The 26114-nt window shown below is 33.8% G+C and overlaps 1 protein-coding gene across 2 annotated transcripts in view; it reads left to right on the top strand.

The window, feature by feature from the left end:
* The window catches only part of LOC149064663 (intersectin-1-like), a 72923-nt gene that overhangs the window by 44496 nt on the left and 2313 nt on the right, over positions 1–26114 (top strand). For both annotated transcript variants that reach the window (XM_089255386.1, XM_089255387.1), the window contains 11 exons: positions 16518–16648; positions 17726–17832; positions 18398–18470; positions 18858–18965; positions 19058–19156; positions 19932–20099; positions 21676–21747; positions 22611–22751; positions 22869–22990; positions 24597–24679; positions 25396–25476. In XM_089255386.1, the coding sequence (XP_089111512.1) occupies positions 16518–16648; positions 17726–17832; positions 18398–18470; positions 18858–18965; positions 19058–19156; positions 19932–20099; positions 21676–21747; positions 22611–22751; positions 22869–22990; positions 24597–24679; positions 25396–25476 (1185 nt within the window). The remainder of the gene's footprint in view (positions 1–16517; positions 16649–17725; positions 17833–18397; positions 18471–18857; positions 18966–19057; positions 19157–19931; positions 20100–21675; positions 21748–22610; positions 22752–22868; positions 22991–24596; positions 24680–25395; positions 25477–26114) is intronic.

Genomic DNA, 26114 nt, shown 5'->3' with positions numbered 1-26114 from the left:
TAGGTATATCATAGATCTTTGTGTCTTCCATTAGTTTGGAATTTTATTTAAAAATTTACTTTTATATTATTTTATTGGTTCTTGAGAGAAAAATTTCTCATTTGGTTACATCTTATTTGTACAAGCAGCAACCTCGTGTTATTGCTGTTGAGGGTTTTTTTTTAGGTTGATTGATCGATCTTGTGAACCATTACCACTTGTCTAGAAGTTTTAATGTGTAGACTGACACATGTCCATGACTGTAAAGATGACTCTGGGGCAAATGTTTCTGCTCCAGAATTAAGTTCACACAGCAGTAGAGAAAACTAGTGAGCTGGTGGGAGAGATGAAAAGCAGTTCTTAGTTGCTCATAAATTTATGCCAAACATCTTCCCATTATTAAACAATATTCTGTAAATAAATATTGATAACAGATTCACAAGATTTGTTTAGTATTGAAAGATACATAAACTAGTAAATGAGATAGATTATGTTTATATGTATAGTTAATGTTTCATTCAGACTGATGTTTTGGGGATTGATGAGTAAAGTAGTTATACCGAATGCTTTGTAATGAAAAGATTAAACATATTTAAAATTTAACAATTTATTAATATATATTGAGGAAGAAGTACAACAAGAAAGAAGACATGTTTACGTGTAGATGGTACAAGTTATACTGAACTTTTCACAAGGAACCATGCTTCTCAGAAGCGGAGAAGGGGGGGGGGTGCACCATCTATATGATCTATACGTACTAGGACGTACTACACAATTTAAAATAATTCATAAATGACATATGCATAGTTAATTTTAATTGTATCTTTTATTTAGAACAGCATTAATGTTAGATTGAGTACAACAATGGAATTTTTATATCAACCTGCTTGTTTTTATTCATGTTGCAACACTCAAAGTGACAAGCATTTCATAAGCGTTTTCCAATTTTATTTTGGATTGGATTTTGGTTTTTATTGGCGCAAGAACTGATTAGGTCAAGCAGCGGCAAAAGAAATGACCATATAAGATAAGACTTGTTCTTGTCATGTCGAGAAAGTAAAAGTATGCATGATAAAAAACAATGTTGCGTGAAACATAAAACAATGTCCTAGATTATAAAAATCTATAATTTGTCATAAAAATCTATGGCTTTTATGAATTTAAAAATGCTAGAAATATTTTATTTTGTGCATGAATGTTTGATATTTTAAAAGATAAGCAAAGTTATCATTGTATAAATAAATTATGAATTTTTCGGTTAACTTTTTTTCATTATTTTTCAATCTTGAGTAGCGAATAGTTTGATGGATGTAGATTCGTTGGCTAACATGACATAGACGCTTGTTATTTTAGCTCCTGTTAACTGAGCAAAAAACGCATACACACCAAACAAGCGCAACTCTACAACATAGATACGTTAGGGTCACACATTCATTCAGAATACACATTCCGACATGTGCTGATTCGTTAAAAATTGCAAAGAGGAATGTGTATGAGGTGCATGTATGGTCAAGTAGTAGAAGTATCTGTTTCAGCTGCTGTGGTGTTCAAGTGGTCATAGTGATGGACTCTATCGTGGAGACACGAGTTTGAGCCCCCACTGTTCGTCACAGTGGTAGTTGGCTGAAGTTGGTTTTCTGTAGTTCTCAACTTCGGGGCACGAATGTGAGCCAATCTTCCCCATTAAAAAGTCATGTCACAGAGAGCAACAGGCCTACAAAAAGTACAAGTAGTCAGTCATTACACTTCACTCACTTCAATTCTGAAATATAGATGGCAGCACTGAAAAATCAGACACAACACTAGATGCACATTCAGACTGTTAGGTACACATACTTACACGTCCATCACAACTCACTAGATGGTAAATTATCCATGGCGATAGACCTGAGTTGTGCTCAGTTTGAAAAAAAAAACCGTCTGTTTCACCATAATCAAATTTGACACAGTGTTGACATTTGCTGCTGTACACAATGTTAAATTCGTCTTGTGGGTATTGGTTGTGCTCACATCTTTGACTGCACTTTCCTGTCCACTTGAACTTGGCCAACCAGCAGAACGCAATTTGCCTTGATGGTGCTTTGTTTCTGCACACCAACGCCATATGACGATGGATATCACCTCCTAAGGAATGGAAGCTACCTGTTTCCACAAAAACCATGATGTTCAGTGCTGGCCATGATAATCGCCTTGCATTTTTGCTGTCTATGCTTACAATGGTGATGGGAATAACAACCGCTTTCCTTAGTCATCAGCAGTGGGTAGCACCATTAGTACATTTTGCATAGCTCAAAACCCCTGGTGTCTATGTTTTATTTCGCTGTCATGTGGAGTTTGTTAATGACGTGATCGGGTGTGTGTCAATCATTTCTGTATGACTCAAGTATATACCATACAGTCTTGTGTGTTAGCCAACACTTCCTCTTGCTTTAAAACAACCAAGGGTGAGCCTGAAGGGTTTTTCTCTTCAAAAACTGGCTCATATATAAATTATGTTTTATGCCGCATGTTCAATATCAGTACGTTCTTCCTGGAGCCAACTTTCTGCCATGTTGTAAAATTTATTGTTTTTTTGCATGTTCGAAGCTTCTTTAAAAAGAGAAAAAATAGCTTAATCACAGCTTTTTCTTTTGTCTTTTTTTTTGTTTTGTACAAATGCATAGACATAGTTCTGTACAAGTTTCACAAGTAGGTCTAGTATCTAATTGCGAATCATTACCATTACCACCCTAATTGGGAATCATCAGGTTTACAGTTCTCTTCCTTTGTTAAAGTTATTTACTTTCTTAGCCAAATAAAAAATTGTCTGACAGTCAAATCAAATGACTAATTACTTCTCATATACCCGATGGAGTATAATGACTTTGGAATAAATTCACAGCTACCTATGTTCACCCATCGCTATTCACTCCATAGAAATGTAAATTTTTCAATGTAATATGATGTAATGATTCTAATTCAAAAATATATTGGGAACAATATTTTTATTGTTTTTAACTGTACCAGTTGATCGTAATTAAAATTTAGTTGAGTTAAATATAATGACCTATCTCTTTTTTGTGTTTGACTATTTTTTCAGTCACATTTAGTATTTGGTATTAATCAGCTATTAAAAGTTTCTTGGGTACCTTGAAAACTTTTCTCTGAGCCAAAAAAATTGCTGTATTCTGATCTTTTTTTTTTTTTCCCCTGCAGTTGATCTAAAACTTTTTGCGTTACTTCAAATAGCATACATATATATCTCAAGTTCACAACCTTTTTTTTTTTGGCTTTGATATAGAAATAGCTCAACTTTCAAATTAAATTAGTTAATTACTTGTATCCAATAAATTTGCTGGAAATCAGGGCTTGACAAATCGCAGGCACAGGTGGTCATGATTGAAAATCTAAAATTTTCTTCTATATTTGATTTCTTTTTCATTAAGGTCTAAGGACAACTCAGAAGTTATGGAACTAGAGTTAGTTTGTCTACAACATTGAAAAAGAATCCAGTTCCAGAAAACTTGAAACACCAGTTTTCTTAAAAATAAATATGCTTGGCTCCTATAAGAAATTTGGATTGCGCCTGAGTTTTCTAAGCCCTGCTATGCGTTAAACTATTTTGTCATTACACCTAATTACTGAATCAAAATAAGCAAATTGACAGCACTATATACGTATGCAGATAGGAAACATAATTGAATTGGTAAGGAAATTTTCTTAAATTTAGAATAAATCATGACACACTGTTATTTAAGTTTCCTAACTTGTTGCAGGAGGTGAAATCGCATATGCTGGCAGACCCACTACCACATCTGATGCAAGCGCCACCTGACTTGGCTCTCATTATTTTTTTTTTCTTTTGCCTCTATCCTGTCTCTATTCTTCAGAATCTCGCTGTATTAAAAAATTTTAAAGAAAGAAGTGCTGAGGAAAAAAAAAAGAAAAATATCAGAAAACTTGTATTATTTATATGCTGGAATATAACTGTGTTAGAATAGATGTTTAAATTATGGGATACTAAGAGGATTCAATATATATCAATTATCTGAACTGACAGTGATTGAAAAAGAAAAGGACAGTTATAAGAAGAAGAAAAATCTTTTAGTCAGTGCAAAATAGTATTTTTCTATTGTGTTAGGTTTTTTTGTGATAGGTTAGGTGTTTAAAAAAAAGTTCTTTGAGAAAATTTTTTTAACGGCTCTCATCGTAAATGTATGTCATCAAATCTGATTGTTTTTTGCGTATCGTTTTTTGTTTTTTGTGAGCATTCATTTCTGAGAATCTATTTTTCTTTTTTTTGTCATCTGTTGATTGATTTGATGATTTTAGTGAATGTAGTAATTGTTCTTTATAAAGAAAAGAAAAACAAATGATTTTAAGTTTCACCTGTGTAATTTTACGATGTTTGTAATATGATGTTCAAAGACTGGTTTACACAAATTTCGATGCCAAGGCTGTTAACTTTTTTTTTCTCTTTCCCCATTTGAGCTATTGTATATTTTTCCCCCCCTGTTATCTGCTCAGTATGGTAGTGGGTCCAGGGTAGGCACATGATGGTTTTTCTCCCGTGTTAACTTGGATTGTTATGATGAATAAATACAAAAATTTTAAAGCGCTTTAATTGCTGCAGCTATCAAATTCAATTTTTTTTTCTTCGCAAATTTATTAATAAATGATATGATAGAAGTTTCAAAATCAATTCAAAATGATATTTAATGAATGCATTTGTATGATATGATTTTTTTAAAGAAAAATATTCATAAACCTAATTGTTGAAAACAATAAAATGTATTATTTGGGAAGTTCAGTGTGTGTGCATGGATAAACATTTGTAATATTACAGTGCCTTCCAACTCTGAACCTAAAATTTTTTTAATCGATAGTCCATTGTGTTTCCCGTACGAAGACATTGCATGTTTTTGTGAGTATGTCAGTTATGTAATCTAATTTTTGGTCTTTTCTATTATTAGTGTAAATGGTTTCAGAGTTGTGTAATTGCCTTTGATATTTTATATCCATATTCTTAGTTTTGGTCATGACGAAAAAAAATGTGTGAAAGGACGTATCGAACTGTGTACCAAATGATTCATTAAATTTTCAAAATTATATATTAAAAACTTCCTATCTATCTACTAATCTTAAACTTAAGTTATGAATGAATGAGCGGGATTTGATCATGCATTACAAAAAGCAAAGGTAAATGCTGGATAATGGACCAAAAAAATAAAGATAGCTGCATCAAAAAAAGGAAAATGAAACTTTTAGTTCAGGTTTTATTTATTTTTATACAATAATCTCAGCTTTACCCTTGGCCCTACTTCCAGGTTTTTATGTTGTATGAAATTTGTTGGAAGCACATATTTGTGCCATTACATCTATATATATATATGAAGAGATGTTTAAAATTGCGTTTCCAGAGTCATGAGTGGTGAATATGTGTATAGTTGGAGTTGTAATGCAATACGAAGAATTACAGTTATGAAAGTAGAAGGCAATGTTCATTGAAAATAGGTTAGTTTTGTGTGTGTTCTATGTGCGTAAGGCTGACAAGCTTCGCAATAGCAGTCATTGCGTGCACTATTATTATTATTGTAAAGGTAATCGAAACAAATACATATATATATATATAAATATATATATCAACAGTTTTCATTTTTAATTGTTTGTTTCTGTGCCGATAAGAAAAAAGATTATAAATTTATTGCATAGCATATGCTATAGATTTAAATTGAATCAAAGACGTTAATATACATAACCTTTCAATACACCAATATTATTGTGTTATGCGATTGTGTGCAATGAAGTGCTTGTTACTTGTGAAGTTGTAGCATGGTAAACCTGTGGAATACTTGTGATTTAATTAAACAAGCAAATTTAAATGATGAAATATTATATTAAGTGAGAAAAAAAAACTACTTACACTGAAAAGAAGAAAAAAAAAGTAACAAATAAAATCATGTTCATAGCATTTGGTTTTTGCGTATTTATTGTGCATCTCTTAAACTAAAGCTTGTAAAAGTCTTCCATAAGATAATAAATTAAATGGATTTTGCTTTGCTTTTTTTTGTTGTGTAGTTTATAAGTTTCAGTGAAGCTTCAGATTTTGATCAGATACCAGTGAAATAAGTTTGAATTTAAAGAAAGTTCTACTTCTGGAGCAGTTCTTATAACGAATAGGTTTTGAGTGAAAAACAATTGGAATTGAAAGATGATAGAAATATAAAAGATAGAGAATAGGGATATATTGGAATAGATATATGTATAGGGATGTAGAATTCATGGTATAACAAATTGTCTCCCTCTCCCAATGCATTTCTTGTTGCAAACCCCATGATTAGGGCAACCATATGGTTTGCATTTTCATATCTTGACTTTAAAAAAAAAAAGAAGTCCCATTTTTCTTATATTTTAATCGAGGCTTACTTGAATTTGTAATCTTAACTGAAATCCAATTGGATAAAAATAATTTTCGTTACTTATAAATTATTTATTTAAGTAAACCAAGTTGCAGATAATCAATTAAAGCAAGGATTACTATTGTGATAATTATGATTATAAATATTTTTGTCATATTTGTCATGTTGAACGTATTTTTTGCATGAAATAAATTTTAGTTCTCCCTGATTTCTAATGACCTTAAATTTGATGCTCATCAACAATTTCAGTCTCGATTTCCGATATTTTGTCAGCCTACCCATCATGAGAGGCTTGTTAATTTTTTTTTTCTTCAGTTATTCATATTAGAGATAAGATTATTTGAAAATATGCTATTACTTGTTATTGCTGCAGTCGTCTGGGCATCATCATGGACTAGCATTGCGAAAATCCGGGTTTGAACCCCCAGTTGCTTGAACAGTTGTTTTTGGTCAATTGAAGTTTTCCCAATTTTTAGGCACAAATACAAGATGGCCTATCATTTGAAAAAAAAAAGTCTTTTCGCATAAAGTAGACAGACCTCAAACAAGAAAATTTAGGCATCTGTTACTTTTATCCCTTACTAGCTATAATACCCAGCGCTGCCCGGGTTTTCTTCAATGAGGCTGTTAGAAACACGTGATATCTACCTCTTTCTTTGAGGGGCATGCAAACCGTATCTAAGTTAACCAATATGGCAATTTCCTGTGCGACTCATGAACTAAACAAATCTAGATTTAAAGAAACATAGAAATGAATATATACTTTTTCCTTTTTTAAGTGGGGCGCCCCTGATAAGCGCCCCTAAACTTCAAGTTATCCAATCTGCCTGTTTCAGCTTTCAAAAATGCTTAATTAAAGCTGTGGAATTTTTTCCATGTACTTTTACGTTCCCATAATTAATTTTAAAATATCCTTACCTACATGAATTGATGCAGTTGAATATCAAAAGACAATACAGAGACATTAAATTTCATGCTTGAGAAGATATAAATAAAAAGTTGAAATCAAGTCAGGCTAATTACTTCATATTTAATATATCTCTTGGGCTTCGTATATCTCTAAGCAAACTCAATATTTCAGAAATCGAGAATTCAATACAATTTTTAAAATTATTGATGTGGCGGAAAACCCCATTAAATTTCAACATTTCTACAGTAAAATCGGCAATTTTAACAGTGGTTTCTATGAGTCACCCTTCTCCTGACCCTCAAAGCGACGCTGTTGATAATTATGACGTCTATTCAAAAAGCCTCATTACTGATAGTATTGAATAGTAGTATTGTGTAGTATTGAAAGTGTTGGCAAACCATTATAAAGGCATAAACTATTATACATATACTAACAGGATTAAAGAAGTGACAAACCATTGTAAAGGCATATACACGTCTGAAACGCATTGCTAGGGAACCATGGTAACCAAAGTAAACGTTCGGAAAGTGATTGTTGAGGCCCAAAAGCCATTGTTGCCCGACAGTTTTTTGCCCATTTGGGGCACTTGCCCTGCTCTGACAAAATTTTAAAGTAGCCTATCGTTCAAGTCGGGTCCCATTTAGTATATATGCAAAATTTGGCGACGATTGATCTAAAATTATAGATTTGTATAGAGAACATACATACACACACACACAGACAGACAGAAAATCAATTTTATATATATAGATATGGATAGCAGATGACAGCACAACCAAAATATGACACACATAACTCTGACATTATAAATTCATTGAGCCCCACACACAAAACACACATTCCTGCACGTACTGAATCATCAGAAATTTCTCAAGGGAATGTTTGTGAGATGTATATACAGTTAAGAGTAGTAGTATTATAGCTTTCATGAGAATATAATGCAAAGATGATGCTTAAACAATATTTTTGATGGGGGAGGGCGAAAATATAGGAGATTAAATATGGCAGCTTGCTCTCTATCTCGAAACAGATTGTTAGTATAGGATGCACAAGAAATGCTGTGCACTGAAGATAGCTTAAGAAATATTTATTATAAAAAGTATCTTTTGTATTTGTTGGTACTGAAACAGGGATTGAAATGACGGTATGACTAGCTGGCATATAGGATAATCACACAGAGGGAACATATAGGATAAAAGAAAAATCACAAAATTCCTAACCTGTTTCTACACAAGCAGTGGATGCTATCTGCAGAGGGTAAATGTAGCCAATATCATGCTAACAGGATCCAACTTGAGTCTGTTACCAAATCTTACTCCTAGTTGCTCATTGGAAAAAATTTGTATTAGTCAAATGTTGTGGTCAAAAACACATTAAGAATTTCATGATTTTTCCTTTGTCTTTTTTTTCTTCTGTGATCATATCAGGCAAAAGATTATTTATCCTTTCGTAGAATACGTTCAATATAGACATTCATGTTTGCTGCTACTTTATTGTACAAGTCCTCTGTTAATTCCTGAAAAAAAAATGTCCTTATGGTCTGTCTGCATCTACGTTACATTTTCTGATTTTTGGTGCTGGACATGTTGTGCACACAATTCCCATAGATTGATACCCGAAACTGTGTGGTAGCCATAATAAACTTCCCTGGAAATTGATTGGACATCACATGAAACCCAAAATTCTGAAGCATAGTAAAAGTTGCCATCCTGTCCTCACGTTGCAGACATTGTTATTGATATCCTGCATCATTTAAACTGAAGAGCAAAAAAAAACTGGTACAGGCATGCGTATGCAAATAAAGAGAGATGGAACCAATCAGAGTACAGCGCTGCAGTTGGCAACGCGTATATAACATGTGTCTGGCATAGTTGTTAGATCGGTTACTGCTGCTACTATGGCGGGTTATCGAGATTTAAGTGAGTTTGAACGTGGTGTTATAGTCGGCGCACAAGAGATGGGACATAGCATCTCCGAGGTAGCGATGAAATTTGGATTTTCACGTATGACCATTTCACGAGTGTACCGTGAATATCGGCAATCCGGTAAAAAATTAAATCTACGACATCGCTGCGGCCGGAAAAAGATCATGCAAGAACGGGACCAACGACGACTGACGAGAATCATTAAACGTGACAGACGTGCAACCCTTCCACAAATTGCTGCAGATTTCAATGCTGGGCCATCAACAAGTGTCAGCGTGCAAACCATTCAACGAAACATCATCGATATGGGCTTTCGGAGCCGAAGGCCCACTCATGTACCCTTGATGGCAGCACGACATAAAGCTTTACGCCTCGCCTGGGCCCGACAACACCGACATTGGACTGTTGAGGACTGGAAACACGTTGCCTGGTCTGACGAGTCTCGGTTCCAATTGCTTCGAGCTGATGGACGTGTACGGGTATGGAGACAACCTCATGAATCCATGGACCCTACATATCAACAGGGGACTGTTCAAGCTGTTGAAGGCTCTGTGATGGTATGGTGCGTGTGCAGTTGGCGTGATATGGGACCCCTGATACGTCTAGATACGACTCTGACAGGTGACAGGTACATAAGCATCCTGTCTGATCACCTGCACCCATTCATGTCCATTGTGCATTCCAACGGACTTGGACAATTTCAGCAGGACAATGCGACACCCCCACACGTCCAGAATTGCTACAAAGTGGCTCCAGGAACACTCTTCTGACTTTAGACACTTCCGCTTCCTACCTAAATCCCCAGACATGAACATATCTGGGATGCCTTGCAACATGCTGTTCAGAAGAGATCTCCACCCCCTCTTACTCCTATGGATTCATGGACAGCCCTGCATGATTCATGGTGTCAATTACCTCCAGCACTACTTCAGACATTAGTGAGTCCATGCCACGCCGTGTTGCGGCACTTCTGCGGGCTCGCGGGGGCCCTACACGATATTAGGCAGGTTTACCAGTTTTTTTGTCTCTTCAGTGTAGTATGCATGATGTTCAGTCAATTAATTTCTAGAGCATTGTCATCCGGGTTCAATATGACTTACAGTTTTTTTATCAATCTCTATGGCTCCTTCCTCAGGGAAAATCTGTAGGAGAAAGTCAGACAATGTACTCATCTCCAGAAGTCAAGACTTTTTTTCTGTTGATCACAAAAACATGTACAGGGTGGGCGAAATAAATAGTTCAAAATTTCACTCCAAGATAGTGCTATATCATATAACTCATGGAATGCAACACAAATGCATAATTAATGTTCATGACGATATGCATCAAACAAAAATATTTTCTCAGTATGTATAAATATATACATATTAGTATATGTAAATACCACCTGTCGTAGCTTGGGCTACATCTAAATGGGTCAAGGGGTGCTCATAATGGAAATGTGATAGTTCTGTTATGCAAATCACCATAAGCATTAATTATGCACCATTCATGCTGCATTCTATGTGTTATGTCAAGTTTTTTATGATACAGCACCATTATGTGAATGAAAATTCTAAATTTTTTTTAACTTATCAAAAAATAAACTAGGCCATGATAAGGAGAGAGTATTTTAGTGCAAACCACACTTTTTTTTTGTCAATTGCCTGATTTTTTATTAATTTTTAGTATGTGTTTAGGACTTCCTACCCACCCTGTATATGTTTGCTGAAAAGTGGAAGCAAACAGGGAAAGTGCATCAAGAAGGTGCACATATCGATCACATTTGCTATCCCATTTCAATGGATATTTTCACACCAACATGTATTAAGATATTTTGTTTCATGCCATATTTCTTGGTCTAAGGTACTCGCTTTGGCAGTACATATACTGAAATTGGAACGATACAGAGAAGATATTTCTTGGTCTATCTGTCTCAGAGCTTGCTGCTAGAAAAATATTAATTATGTGAGGGTTTAATTTTTTTGCGGCCCATATGTGTGTGTGTGCCAATGCGATAATTTTTTTTTTTCAATTTCTTAGTTTCCATGGTGACCTGGTGCTTGGAATTTGTCATGCCCTGCAATGTTAGAGTCATCTCTAGTTTAGTGTTGTTGCAGCTCAGGAATATTTTGGTTGCCCATTTGTGTAGACTAAATTTGATACCTATATCTGTATAACTATTTCTCATGATGCACCGAATTTACATAACTTGTTTGTTTGCATTACAGCAGAAGTTCTTAGCCTTTTGTTTTGTGGACCCCCCCCCCTCTTCCCCACCTGTGCTAGTAAGATAAAGGCCTCAGACCCCCCCTTTCCCCCCTTAGAATAATATTTGGTATAAGATATGAGTTAAGTTTTCTCATCTAAGCTCGCAGATTCCTTGAATCATTCCGACGATCCTCAGTGAAAAGCCCATTATCTACTGGGATTTGGAAAAACAAAAGGCCAAACTCGTCATTGATGTGCATATATATTGTTCTCGATTAACCTTGAACCAATTATCTTATTTATTTTGAAATAATCTTGAAAAGCATTCATTAGAAATTGAATTTACAAAACTGTAAAGACATTTATTAAAATGGATTCCCAAACTTTTTATGTTCACTGCAGGCTTAGAAAGCTTTACTATCTTGCAGTATCCCTGAAGCACCATGGTTGGAATGATTGGGAATCATAGTCGTATAATATACTAATGTTGGTATTACAGGGCAAATATATATATATAGTAATACCTTGGCTGATGGAGATAATTAGAACCAGAATCACACATTCTTTAGCCGTAACATGGTTTTCCTATAGGTTTTTATGAAAATTTGTTTTATTCACTCACAGGTACTGCCTGAATTGACGAAAAGTTTTAAAAACACCAAGAAGCGCTGTAAAAGAAAAGAGACAAAAACTGGCTGAAGGCAAAAGTAAAGAAAGATGAGAAGGAAGATAGGGTTTCTGGTCTAGTCCTTGTCAGGCTGTTTCCTGATCTGATATACTAGTAGACTAGTGCAGTGTTTCCCAAAGTGGGCAATATCTTCCCCCCCCCCCCACCGGTGGGCGATGGTATGGTCTAGGGCCGTGATAGAAGCTGTGGGTAACATAGGATCCTATGGGCCTACTAGGGGCCTTGAGAGACAAAATTTCTCCGAAAAAGGGGGCAATGGAACAAAAAGTTTGGGAAACAGAAAACAGTTTTGAGAACGAGTAAGTGAACACACTCTATTGAAATATAAGGCGGTTTTTTGCCTTTAGATAAATTCAATTTAATGTTTTTCAAGATTTCCCTTTCCTTTATTTTTTAGTGGACAAGAACATCATGAATGACATAATTTTTATGGTATGAACCAGCAGGGATGGCTCTAGTTCACCTGCACCCGGATGCAAAACCCTCACATGCTGCTCCTAAAGACATTCCTTGGTGAAGGTTGAAAGGGCTAGAACCTGATTTTTCATCTGTCCGAAACCACCCATTATTGATTGACCAACGAAATGTACTTGATCATACATCCTGCTTTTAAAGAAATTGTCCTGTTCTTTTTTTGGTCCAGAATTATTTCACTATTCTCATTCTCTCTTATTAGTGCCAAAATATCTACCCCGTACAAGGTTCCCAAGGCAGAAATTAGGAAAGTACCAGGGGTTTCTGGTGCTTCAGACCCCGGAGTTAGAACTCAAATTCTTTTTTTGCCTTTATTTGACTGCTCCCGAGAAATTACTGGGTGGGGCTGACAGGACTTCAGCCCAAGATGATTCTTTGGGCCGATTTGATTTTTTTTGCTTTTCACACTATAAATTTACCTAGCCTCGTGAAAAATCTGACCTTGGGGCCCGCTAAATATCTCAGCTTAAGGGGGCCCTGTTGCAAGATGTGAAAGGTCATGGCCAAATCAAAATGCACACTTGTCCCATGTGACAGTATTCTTGTTTCTAGTATTACGGTCCCGGCCCTATAAGTTCCACCAAGTTTTTTTGAACATTTCTGTTGCCAAGGTATGGCTCAAAGAGTAACAGCACTGGGTGTCTTGTGTGAACGTTTATGATTCCAAAATTTTGAAAATTTATGTATATTAATAAAAGCTTAGGGCTTATAAGCCTTTGACTACTGCCCCTTACAACCTGCCCCCTGCTTATGTCGCCCCTGTGAACCAGAAGTCAACAATCAAACTTTACTGGCATGCACTTTTCTGCTTACTGAAGATCTGATTGTGATGCCTAATACTAGTTCCCTCCTGTTATTTCCATGTTCCTCTGTACTACTATAAAATATAGGGTTTGGGTCTAGGTTCTTGTTGGTGAGTAGTAGGTATGGAAGCGTACAGTCAGATGTTCAGAATTGGAAGTTTGTCTGAGAAATTCTTCAACAGATGTCTTTTCTGATTCAGGGAAGATATTTCAAATATTCAAATATATTTTTTTAGCTAAGATAGTTAAAATTTGGATAATCTAAACCAAGACTTAGCAAATCCAGATTAAAAAATTAGTATTGATGTTCAAGATTTTCTGTGTGTTAAATTATCTGCTTCAATTGCTTAATTAAAATTCAATTAAGCAATTGAAGTCTGAGAAAAACTAAAATTTTCAGAAAATATGTCTGCCAACAATGGAAACGGGTTATACGTTCTGATGGGGAAAAATGATTTTGGTTGCCAAGAAATTTAGCTGGTGCATCTAATTTTTACTATAATAATAATTATTTTTATTTGTCAAGCCCAAAACTAAACCAGTGTTTTTAAATTTCCACTTACCCAGAGACCCCTTGGTCAAACACTAAGGGAACTAAGAACCCCCTCCCCCAACACCCTGTTATGTCATAGTCACTCACTTCATTGTTATTCTATAGTTCTGAATAACAGTAGTAGTTCCTGTTCATGTGGAAGGGGGGGAATCTGTTTTTTTAAACTAGTGATCTAAACCAGGAACATCTGACTGTATGCTTCCATGCCTACTACTCACCAACAAGAACCTAGACCTGAACCCTGTATTTATAGTGGCACAGAGAAACGTGAAAATAACAGGAGGGAGCTGGTATCAGACATCACAATGAGATCTTTAGTAAGCAGAAAAGTGTCATGGCACTAAAAGTTGAAAGCTAATGTTTTCCACAAAATGTGTAAAGAAAAAAAGTAGATCACATTTTTTTAAAATTTAACCCTTTACGCAATTTTTAAATTTTTTTTGATTCACATTATAAGTGCCACATGGGAAATAAAAGCGCACTTTCACACTTTCACTGCAGAATGTAAAATCCAAGTTCTATCCCTACCACTAGCATTTTATTGTCCCATAACGAAATGCATTGACCGTAATGCCACGTTGGCATCAACCACAGACTAGAATAAGACAATGCTGAGGCCACCATGGTGTTACTCACAGTGAAAGTTAAGAACCTGAGATATTTCGGGTTGACCGAAATAAAGCGGATCAAGCTTGACAAGATATCTTAGGATTGCTGCTGTAAGGGTTAATTGAAATTTTTGCAGGGCAACAGATTCTTTAATAACATGGGACAGTACATATGAAATGTCTGGCAGCCCTAAATAAGGGTAATGAAGAATAAGTGCCATACAATATCCAAATATTTGTGTATTGCATGGTGGCACATGTTTGGTTCTTAGTCTTGATATTGTCATGGATTAGGAAATGCTTTGCCATCGCTGATCTAAGTCATCAGGTACAATTCTATATCGAAAGATATCTCTAAATGAGAGTGTCAATACTCAGTGTGTGCATTGCTTTATATTTTTCTAGTAGTGAGTAGTGTCACAGATGTGCTTGTTTCAGAGGTTTTTTGGGATTGCCTCATTCAGTATAAAAAAAAAAAAAAAAGGCATTTTTAATGATAAGGCCAGTCACAATTGTACCTCGTGGGAAAAAGAAGTATCAGAGATCCAATCTCAGTTAATCACTACTATGATTGAGGTAATCCTCGCCTTTTATGAAGCACACATGATTGCAGGCGAGAATGCCATAGTTATTTAAAAAAATGAAATAAGAAAAGAGTTTTCAATCGATCCTGTATGATAAAAAAAAACTGCGAATGATTTGTAACTTTCACAAAATATTGTGAATAACTTGGTGAAATATTTGTGTGAATTTTCATGGTAATAGAGCACTTATATTCACGAAGATATAAATGTTTTCTATAAAAATTTCATTTTTTTTTCATCACATGTTTTTGCTTTTAACATGCAGAGTTTTCATCAATTTTTCTGTGTAGGAATTTAGAATGTGATAATTTATTGTTTGGGGGTGGGGTGTATGAGTATTTTTAGTAAATGATTTTTAATCCACGAGAGAGAGATTGAAAAACAGATTTCATTTTTTCATACTTTGGTTGTCAGATATGTAGTGTGTACCCAAGTGGCGAGGTGGTAAGATGCTCGTCTTCCACTAATGAAGGTTACCTTCAAGGTCAGCGGGTTCGAATCTGGCCAAAAGAACATGAGAATCAGGTTTTTTACCTACTGAGCCTGGGGTGACCACTGATAGATGTTGCCTTCATTTCCCACCCAACTCCACTGGTTGGAAATTGCTGTATGGTGATATATGACCGGAGTTGGTGTGTGGTGAAGTCGATATATACTGCAACACCCGAGTGGCGCAGTGGTAAGATGCTCGTCTTCCACTATGAATGTTACCGCCAAGGTCTATGGGTTCGAATCCGGGCAAAGAGCATCAGAATTAAGTTTTTTATCTACTGAGCCTGGGGCAACCACCAATAGATGGCGCCTTCATTGTCTACCCAGCTCCACTGGTTGGAAATTGATGTATGGTGATATATGATCAGAGTTGGTGAACGGTAAAGTAGACACATAACACATAGTGCAACTTAATATAAAAATTCCAGTTGAATGCAGTGAAAATCATAAAGATATACGCGATATTGTGAGGTGAAGTTACTGGCTGATAGTACCTAGAGGATAAGGGATATTCCATAAATTGGTATTTCAATTATTTTCTGCCATTTCATTTGCGAATGTGAACTAGTCACTCACTTGAAGAAGTCTCTCCACAGAGAGCAGGCAGATCTTCAACACAATACTTACATAACATGAAAATTCAAGCATTTACCATCTTCATTTCAAAATATGGAAGGCAGATGGCAGCCCCAGGAAAAACTTGAAACAAGAATGACTTTGACAACATAAATACACGCACGTTCCGGCATGTACCAATTCATTAGCAATTCCACAGAGGAATGTGTACGAGTTGCGTACACTGTTAAGTAGTAAAATTGAATATGACAATTTGTAACATATTTAGTCAGTCATGTCTCTTTCTCATTTTCTTATATATCCACACACGCACATTAGTTTTTCTTTTCTCTCACAGATGATCATTCTACTTTTGATATTGGGAGGTCCTCTTTTTTGACACTGGAAGAGAAAAAAAGACAACAACACATCCTTGAGCTCATAAGTACAGAGGAGTCGTATGTTGCTGATATGTCTATAGTTCTAGATGTAAGCAATAAGTTTTCTTCTTTAATACTCTAAAATGGTAATGGATGATTATGCATTAAAACTTGTTTAATGCAAGCATTTTTAAACTGTCTTTTGTTTGGTATTTAATTCCATTGGAAATTTATGCTTTTTAGGAGTGTTCAATTGAGAATCTTGTTGATATGAGCAAATTTTTTAGATTTTGAATGAGTGAATGTTCTTGGCAAAATATGTGATGCCCCTAAAGCAAATCCTAAACCAGTGATTCTGTTATTGGAAGCGTATAAAATGATACATGTCTAATAGTTTTCAAAAATTAGTCTATGAGTTTCCCCAGGCAGACAATCGCTAAGGCTCCAAACTGAATTTAAAACTCAATAATGCAAAAGAATTATGAGCACAACACATATTTTTGTGCTACATGAAAGTTTCTCTGGACTTATAGAGATTACTGATTTTCTTAGAGTGTAAAAAACACTTTACTACTCTATCTCATGATGGAACACCTTTTAGCAACAGTTTTACATGATGACGTGATCCCCTATTCATTTAATGTGTAACCAAGAGGGTCTTTCTACATGCATTAATTTAAAATACGTCCTCCTCATGCTTGAAGCATGAATGTGCAAATTTGCACTTTTTTTATCAGCTGATTAGATACCTTATTTTTTGCTATCTTTGTTTTGCCCGAAACGGGAACGTGTATCTTTATTACAACATATGTTACAAAACATTTTAGAAAAATAACTTCCATAGAGTAACGTGGGTGGGGTAAACATTCAAACATCATTTCCCACATTCTTTTCTTTTTCAAGGACATTGAAAAATAAAAGAATGTTAAGAGTGTTGTGAATTGTTAAAGAATTGTTAAGCACATTCATGCTTAACAATTCTTTGATATATTTTCGAAAACTAAATAGATGCAAAACTATTATTATATTTACTATTCATATATACTATTCAATATTATACTAGAGCATGAAGTTCATTATAAGAGACGTGTAATGAGAGAAATCATAAACTGGTGTATGGCTATCATGTAGCCAACCTATGTATCTTATTTTAAAATTATTATATATTTGTTTGTCCATGTTGTAGGCATTCCAAAAACCTCTGAGAGAGTCAATGGTCCTCTCAAAAGACGAGTTACGTTCCATATTTGTGAACTGGAAGGACCTTATTGTGTGCAACACGAAACTTCTCAGGTATTTTTTTTACTCAAATTTATGGTTGTTTTCCCATCGTAATATAATTAGGTATACTTTTTACAAGAATAAAGCCTGCTCTCAGTATATCAATGACACTAACAGCATTGGTGATGATGTATTTCTTACATAACTTTAAGTCATCTTCTGTATTCATATCTTGAATCTGTATTCTATATCTTTCGATTCCTCCAGAATCTACTCCATCAAATGTATTTAGTGAGCCTTAAATGCTTGCTCATTGCTATTCTGATCAAAGGGCTGAATTATTAATGTTTTGTTAGGAGGCATATAGAAAATTTTTTATTCCATCAGCTTTTTGAACTCATTGACATCTTGGTGTCCAATCACATTATCTAGTATGTTTCAATTAAAGGGGAGCAAAGACAGCCAGCAAATATGAATTCTGTGAATCACCCTTATATTTATTTAAATATAATGCACATTCTCTCAACTCATCTAATATAGCATTGAGAATGTCTTTTTTTCAGAGAATTATAAATATGGTACACATGGTTTTTATGTCTGAAATTTTTATGACGTGATTCTTTTTTCTTGATTTCAGGGCAATGAGAGTGAGACGTAGAATGAGCACTAATGGTATCATTCAGATGATTGGTGATATCTTGTGTGAAAATGTAAGTTAGCTTATTTAGAAAACTATTCACAAACAATTTAGCGTTTTTTCAAACTTTAGAGAAGACACAATAAAAGTCATTGCTAAATTAGGGAAACACCCTTTTGTGCAGATATTGAAGCTGCGTAAAGGTGCATAGCAACTACATCTGTTGGTTTGAACTTACTTTAGGAATGAGTAACAGAAGTTATATATGGAAAGTTATTCAATCAAAAAACCAATTTAAAAAAAAATGTAACATAGACCATTATTTTCTCAGCTGAACATTTTAATTAATAATTTTTTTTAGCAAATTCATTGCATATGGTGAACAAATTAAGGCAAGGTCATTCCTCAGATTAAAAATATGCTTGCAAATGACTAAAATCTTGCTTCCCTCTGCTTATAGATACCACACCTGACTCCATATATACGATTCTGCAGCTGCCAACTTAATGCTGCTGCACTTATTCAGATGAAATCTGAAAATGATCCGAAGTTTAAAGAAGTTACGAAGGTAAAAATTTGTGGAAGTTTAAATAATTTTTTTTTTAATTAGTCAAGGTTTGAATAAAAATTGCACCTGTAACTTTATTTTCCTTTCCACAGAAGTGCTGTACAGATCCCAGAACAAAAGGAATGCCTATGAGCAGTTTCTTACTTAAGCCTATGCAAAGAATTACTCGATATCCACTTCTGATACAGAAAGTGAGTTCATATAATTTGTTTCTCTTCTCGTCCTTGTATGGTTTTTGAAGAAGTGTTGTTTATTCTTTCTTACACATGTGGACGATGAAACTAGGTCAATAGTTTTACCAACTGGCAGAACTGGGAGGAATAATTTGTTGACCGGTAAAAAAAGACAACTTGGGGATTGGCAAAGAAATAATTTATAGACCTGCTGGCAGCTGAGATTGCTTATTTGTTCATTCATCAATTTTGTTATTGAAGTTTGTATTATTTACTTCCAACACACTCCTGATTAATTGGCTTTCATGCCACAATCCCTTTCACAAGCTTCTTAGATAACTGTGCTACTCTAGATAAATTTCTACCTATTAATTATTGCAAACTGGTGTTACAGGAATAACAATGAGGTTAAAAAATTATCTTTGTATTTATATAGAACAGTGTTCATCAAATACTATGTCATTCAGTTTGAGACCACATCAGTATGATTTATAATAGCTTCAACTTCTTGAAATTATAATTTTTCCAACAGTTATAAATTATCTGAATTTTCAGTTGTACTGGCAGGTCTTGGTTTAATCAAGTTGTGATGGCTGTAATTATATTTCATTTTGACTAAACATTTATATGTTTATAAAACAGTATATGAATGGTAAATTATTTTTTCTCTATAATGCATCATCTTCTCATAATTTTTTCAACATATCTGACGATTTAAATTTTTGGTTTAATTACCTCTCTATATTTTGTGAGTATGGAATAATTTTTTCTTTCAATTTTTTTCTTATCTTAGATACAGCAATACACACCAAGTAATCATCCAGATTTTCACAATTTGGAGGAAGCAGTCACATCGGCAGAGCAACTGTGCAGTCAAGTTAATGAAGGTGTTAGAGAAAGAGAAAACTCTGATCGTTTAGAATGGATACAAAATCATGTCATTTGTGAGGGACTGTCTGAAGTAACTATATTCTTTCTATTCTCATTCCTCTTTCCTAGCACTGATAGAGTTTATATCTTATTTATCGTGACATCCCCTTTGTTACCAATTATTTCTTTCTATAACTACATATTTAGTTTCATGTAATTTGTAGATGTTAAATAATAGATTATCTTTCATCAATGACATTCAAAATTTTCTGATTTTAATGTACATATGGGTAAGACTAGGGCCATTCAAGTATTTTGTCAGCATTGATGGGGGTGGGGGGGGCTGAGTTTGCTGACTTCTGATGACAAAGGGGGAAAGGGGGGTTGGAACGATGCTTACATCATCAATTACTCTTTGTAAAAATATGAAATATTCTTAATGACATCTTTACTGGGAATGTTAAAAACGAGAAAAACCTTTCCTTAGTTTTCCCCTTAGTATTTTTGTGGGCACCTGAACTAACATTCCCCCATTACTAAGTCCTCTAGTAGACCTCTACAGACCACTCTCTTCCCATGCCCAGTATCACTTATGAAGGGAGGTCGGCTAAACTGTTTTGTATCCACTCAGCACATTACATGCGTTGCCCTTGAGTCATTTGCTGGACTTCCTTATACACTTTCGCCCTGCCGCCTATGCTAATGATACAATTTTTTATGAATAACAGAATGCCACCCATTGTCTATGCTTCTGTATGATGTGGACGAGAAAACAAGCTGCAATGACTTATGGGACAAGCAAAGAAACTACTACTTGTGAAAACAATTTTCCTGTATGATGGAAAGCTGTGACCATAACTGATTTGTAGAAAGGAAGGATATTAAAATAGAAGCAAACGTTTAGTGTATTTATTTACTATTCCCCTGAAATACTTCATCACGAATGGTGTGGGCCTACCTTGCATTCGAAAATCGGCTATAGCCAATACCTGACACATCCACAATAATTTCATCAATCACATCCATAACTAAATAGAAAGGCTTCATAACTAAATAGAAAGAATTTCATAGTTTCAGATAGTAGAATGTGTGTGTGTTTATTTCATTTTTCACTAATTGGTGTCTTGGTGGGCCATGAGTTGAAGAACCCTATGCTGGACAAATGTTCAAAACTTACATGCACAAATCACTATTTTTTATATGCCAGCATCAAACGTATGGTTGAAAAAAAAAAATATGGACCCCTGTTAAACATTTTTGCATGCCCCTTGCATGTTAAGCAATAAAATTTTTCACAGTTTCAGTTATTTACTGTTTGAAAAAGATAAGTATGTGCATAGAATGTACTTTCTGGCTTTAAATCTTGTCCAAACTCATCTGTTTTACATTAAAACTTTTATATAACTTTTATTATACAATCAAGCAAATATTTATTATTCTGAAAGTTAGTGGAAAAACATCAAAATTACTTGATACAATAAAATTCTTTGCAGAAACTATAAAATTTTACAACTAATGATATTCATAAAACAAATAGCAGACTACATAATCCTTTGGCAAGGGTGTTATCATTTTTTTTTATGAATATTACTAACCAGGTATGCTATTTAACTTTTTTTCTCTAAAATTTGTTGCTGTAGCAATTTAATGTTATTTTTTCTTCACAGCAAATAACTTTCAATTCGCTCACCAATTCTCTTGGTCCAAGGAAGCTATTACATGTTGGTTTGATGTTCAAGGTAATTTATTTGTTAAGACTCACATCTAGGAAGCAAAATAGTGATTTCAGTTGATTTTGTCTATATATTTTATTATTTTAATATTTTTTGCATTTTAGCATAGAAACCATGGTTGTCATGATAAACTTTGTTTATCATTCATTTACTTGTATTAATGATTGTTGTATTGAATGTATTTTGTCGGAATACGGACACACTTGTGTGTATGTGTTATATTTTCCCACTGAGTCACAATAAGCAGATGCTGCAGAAAGGAGCATTAAAGAAAGAAGTTTTTGTATGTATGCACACAATGGGTGCTAAAATCACTTTTTACTCTAGCAATTCTGGCTTGAAAAATATACTACTATTCTTTTGGAACCTAGGTCAGAAAGATATCGTGAAGTCAATTTTCAGTTAACTATATTTTTCTGTGAAAGTACCCGTTGTGAGCCAAAATGTGTATCAGATTTTTTTGTTGTTCTATTTATTGTTCACCCACTTAGTTCACAAAAAGTTTGACATATTATGTAGGATTTTCCCAAACTTCCCATGTATGCTTGTACTGGAATTGCGATTCTTTTCTACATCAATTTCAAATAAAGCAAAACATCACAAAAAATGCTTGAATTAAACAGGTTGTATTAACTATAAATTGAATGGGGAATTGATGTGAAATTCATGAGATGTAAATTATTTAAAAATTGAAATTTTACCATGTTTAAAGTAACCAATTTCTTCTGTATTTTCTATATTTATTGTAAATGATAAAATTATCATTTATTAAATACATGCATCTCTTATAAATGATAATTTTTGCCTTGAATTTCCAAGGTGTTTCACAATAGCGTATGATTTGTTTTATTTATTTGCTTTTGTTGCAGGTGAAAAGTAATAAGGAATTGATGGCATTTCTCTTTAATGACTTCTTATTACTGACACGACCCCAAGTTACGCTTGGTAAAGTTACAAATGTATTCCAGTCAGATAAAGCTATTAATGCTCAATATAAAATGTACAAACAGGTAAATTCTTGAAATTAATTGATATTTTCAGAATTCATTATGTTTTGGTCATTGACTACCATTCAGTGGAATTTTCATTTAAATTTATATGGAACTATCATTTTCTTTTCATTTTAGCCAATGTTTCTTAATGAACTAACAATAAAAATGTCTGATGCGGAAAACAACCAAGATGAGACATCTTTCATCATCTGCTTCTCAGATTTGAGAATTCATGTGAAAACAACTGCATTGGAAAAGTTAGTAACAGACTCAACAATTATATTCGCAGTTGGACCTCATTAAGTATATTCTGATAAGATAAACATTTTTTAAATGGATATTTTTTAATGTCATTCAGTTTTTTTTAAGTGAAGGTGATAAATTGTTCCTTGAGTGCAATTCCCCCCCCCCTTTTCAAGCAGCATTCATTCTAAAAATCTCACTTCAGATATATTAATCAGAAGATAACATGTTCTTAAATTCTTTCCCATGTTTGTAAATCCCACAGCGCAGTCATGTTTATGCCAGACATAACTTGCTAGGACTCATCAACAGAATTGACGCCAATATATGAAAACATCCTCACGGCAAAATTGAAATGGTTTTATAGGGAAACCTCTTAATTAGAGGCATATATTCTCTATCTAAAACAATATTTGTTTGTGATGTGTGATTTTTAGAAAAAAAAACCCCCCAGCTCATTCCAATACATGAGCTAAATATGAGGGTTGTTTGGGAAGTGGTTCATTGTGTCACATAAAATGTTTTGAATAAAATAGAAGTGGTTGTGTCTTTACTTTCACAACACCCCTCTAGGTGATAGGGCGTATAGTGATTTAGCAGAATAACCAAGTATCAAATATTTGGCTAATGTTTTGGTCGAATACCCCCCCCCCCTCGAATATTTGGCGGCTGAATATCAATTTTCTTAAAATTTATCACAATTATAAATAAAATTGGTATTTTAAATTGAAAATAAAATTATCAGTAATTTCAAATTATTCATGTTGAACTTTAATTTGCAGTTTATTATTTAAATAAATATTAAAAACTGTTAATTGAAAGATTTTTATTATGTTACTGACAATCAAATTTAACGAAGAGATATATTTTAATATTACTTATAGAATCAGTTTTTTTAACACTTGTTACAATTTCACATCTAATTATGAAAATTCCAACCATTATTTATTCTCATCTAGTAATGCATCACACAAGTTATGACTTATTTTTTTATTTTTAATCTTCTTTTTGTTCTTTGCCCTTTTTACCTAAATCAGTAGCTCAATGTGTATCTTTTCTAGGTACATCTTCAGTTAACTTTTGAAATTCATCCTCGCTTCCACCTCATTGCAGTAGGATTCTATTTTCAGTTTCAGTGTTTCACTTATCCCAGAAATTCACCCTGGCATAACCTCTTGCATAGATAGGGATAGCTGTGCACCACACAATAAAATATAATCAGTTAATTGTTAATTTATGCGGAAAATTCCAATTAATATAATTTTTTAAAATTAGTTTGTTATGCTTAGATTTACACAAACATTCAGCCGAATACCTAAGCATTATTCAGTGGAATCAAATATTTGTCAAAAGGGCAGAACACTGAATAGCAGCCAAATATTCATCCGATCTCTACATCCCTTGTAATATATCAGAACCCAGTACTGAATGCACTTAGTCAAATATATAAGAAATGTAACTCAAATTCTGTAAGTATGTTTTAATCTTGGGATAGATATATAACCATGTGAAATTATATAGCTTGTGGTAGGCATAGATAATTGTATACAGATTGCATATTTTTTTATTTGACAATCTTCATGTGAACGATTATAGGCAATTGTTATATGAATGTTTCAGGCAGTCATGGGTGAAAAAAATAGAGGCTGCAGCTGCATATTATGCTGAAACAGAAAAAAATAAGCTTACTCAGCAAAGAACAAGTGAGAACCGTTATTACGATCCAATAATTTTTCTAGAATTTTTTTTCTTCTTCCACTGGAATTTTATTTTATTAATGCTTAGAGAACATAGCTTTTAATTAATGTGCGCAATGAACGTTTCATATCTCAAAGTACTTTCAGAAATTGATATCACTTCAAGATATAAAAAATCTGAGACATACAGGTTTTACTGTACTTTTATCAATAAAATATCACAGCATCTGTGGTCAAAATGCAGCAAAAAGGCTTATGATAAAAATATCATTCAATATGAAAAATAATAATTATTATAATTTTCATTCAATATAATCTCAATATTAGATGAAAAATTTCAAGTATCAGCAGTAAAAGTTTTTTTTTGTATTGACCCTCTGTTGGGCACAATGGATCTGACAGGTGCATCTAATACAGGTTTTGAAATATCAAAGCTTCGACTTAGTCAAAACTTAGAGCTAGTATATCTTTTCCCTTTATTGTAAACTTATTTCTGTTGTGTTTGTGGCTTTGTAATGTGTGCAGGGGTTTTTTTCCCCCTCTATAGCAAATATCTCACAGATATACATTTCATCCTGTTCAAAATATTTTTCACCTTTCCCAAAGTGATTTTCAAAAATTAATGACTTAAATTTAAATGATTATAAAAGTGAAATACTGTATTTTCTGACTAATCAGCTCTTGATTTCCATCGTATTTATCAGTTCTTTTTTTTTTTCCAGTGAAATCACACAGAGGACAAGGAGTAGGGCGCTTGCTTGTGGTAGTCATGGAAGGTAGTAATCTAAAAGGATGTACAAATGGTGAGTATGACATCTAGATATCATATTCTGATAGTTCTACTTTCTCCTTGATTTATATTTTTGATTGTTTTTTCCAGATTTTAAAATGTTTATAAAAGTTATTATGTTCATGCCTTCGATTTCGGAAATTCTTGACTGACTCTATACTTAAATGACAAAAATATAGTATTTTAACAGTAAATTTAAATTTAGTTGGGATTTGTGTTTTTTTTTATGTGAAGCTCTTTTTTTCCCCCAATGTATGAAAAATTACTATTGCTAAGTAGTAATGATGTACATTTGAACCCTGATTGCAAGAATCCAACAATTTTATTCGTTAAGTTGAGGAAATCATTAAATCAAAATTGAATTGATCGGGAGCGCAAACACACTCGAAACAGAAAGTTTCAAAACCTGATTACTTTGGGGTTGCTGTTACAACTTAGTTCTAAGAACAATTGAAAAAAAAAATCAACTTAAGAATAAAGTCATGATACATGAAGAAATTGCTTGATAGAATATTCAGTATGTCCAACATTTTAATCAAATTCTGTCAAAATTCTCATTTTTTTGCCAACCGAAAAATGTTTTCTCTTCAAATGACCTGCTATTTTCACAATCTCAAGACTTGAAGTAATTTTATTTCTTTACTGAAATCT

Source organism: Pholcus phalangioides, unplaced genomic scaffold (assembly GCF_987345545.1).
Source record: "Pholcus phalangioides strain wild (caught in Gottingen) unplaced genomic scaffold, Ppha-v1.0 ptg000042l_1, whole genome shotgun sequence".
Lineage (NCBI taxonomy): Eukaryota > Metazoa > Arthropoda > Arachnida > Araneae > Pholcidae > Pholcus > Pholcus phalangioides.
This window is presented reverse-complemented; position numbering and strand designations above follow the sequence as displayed.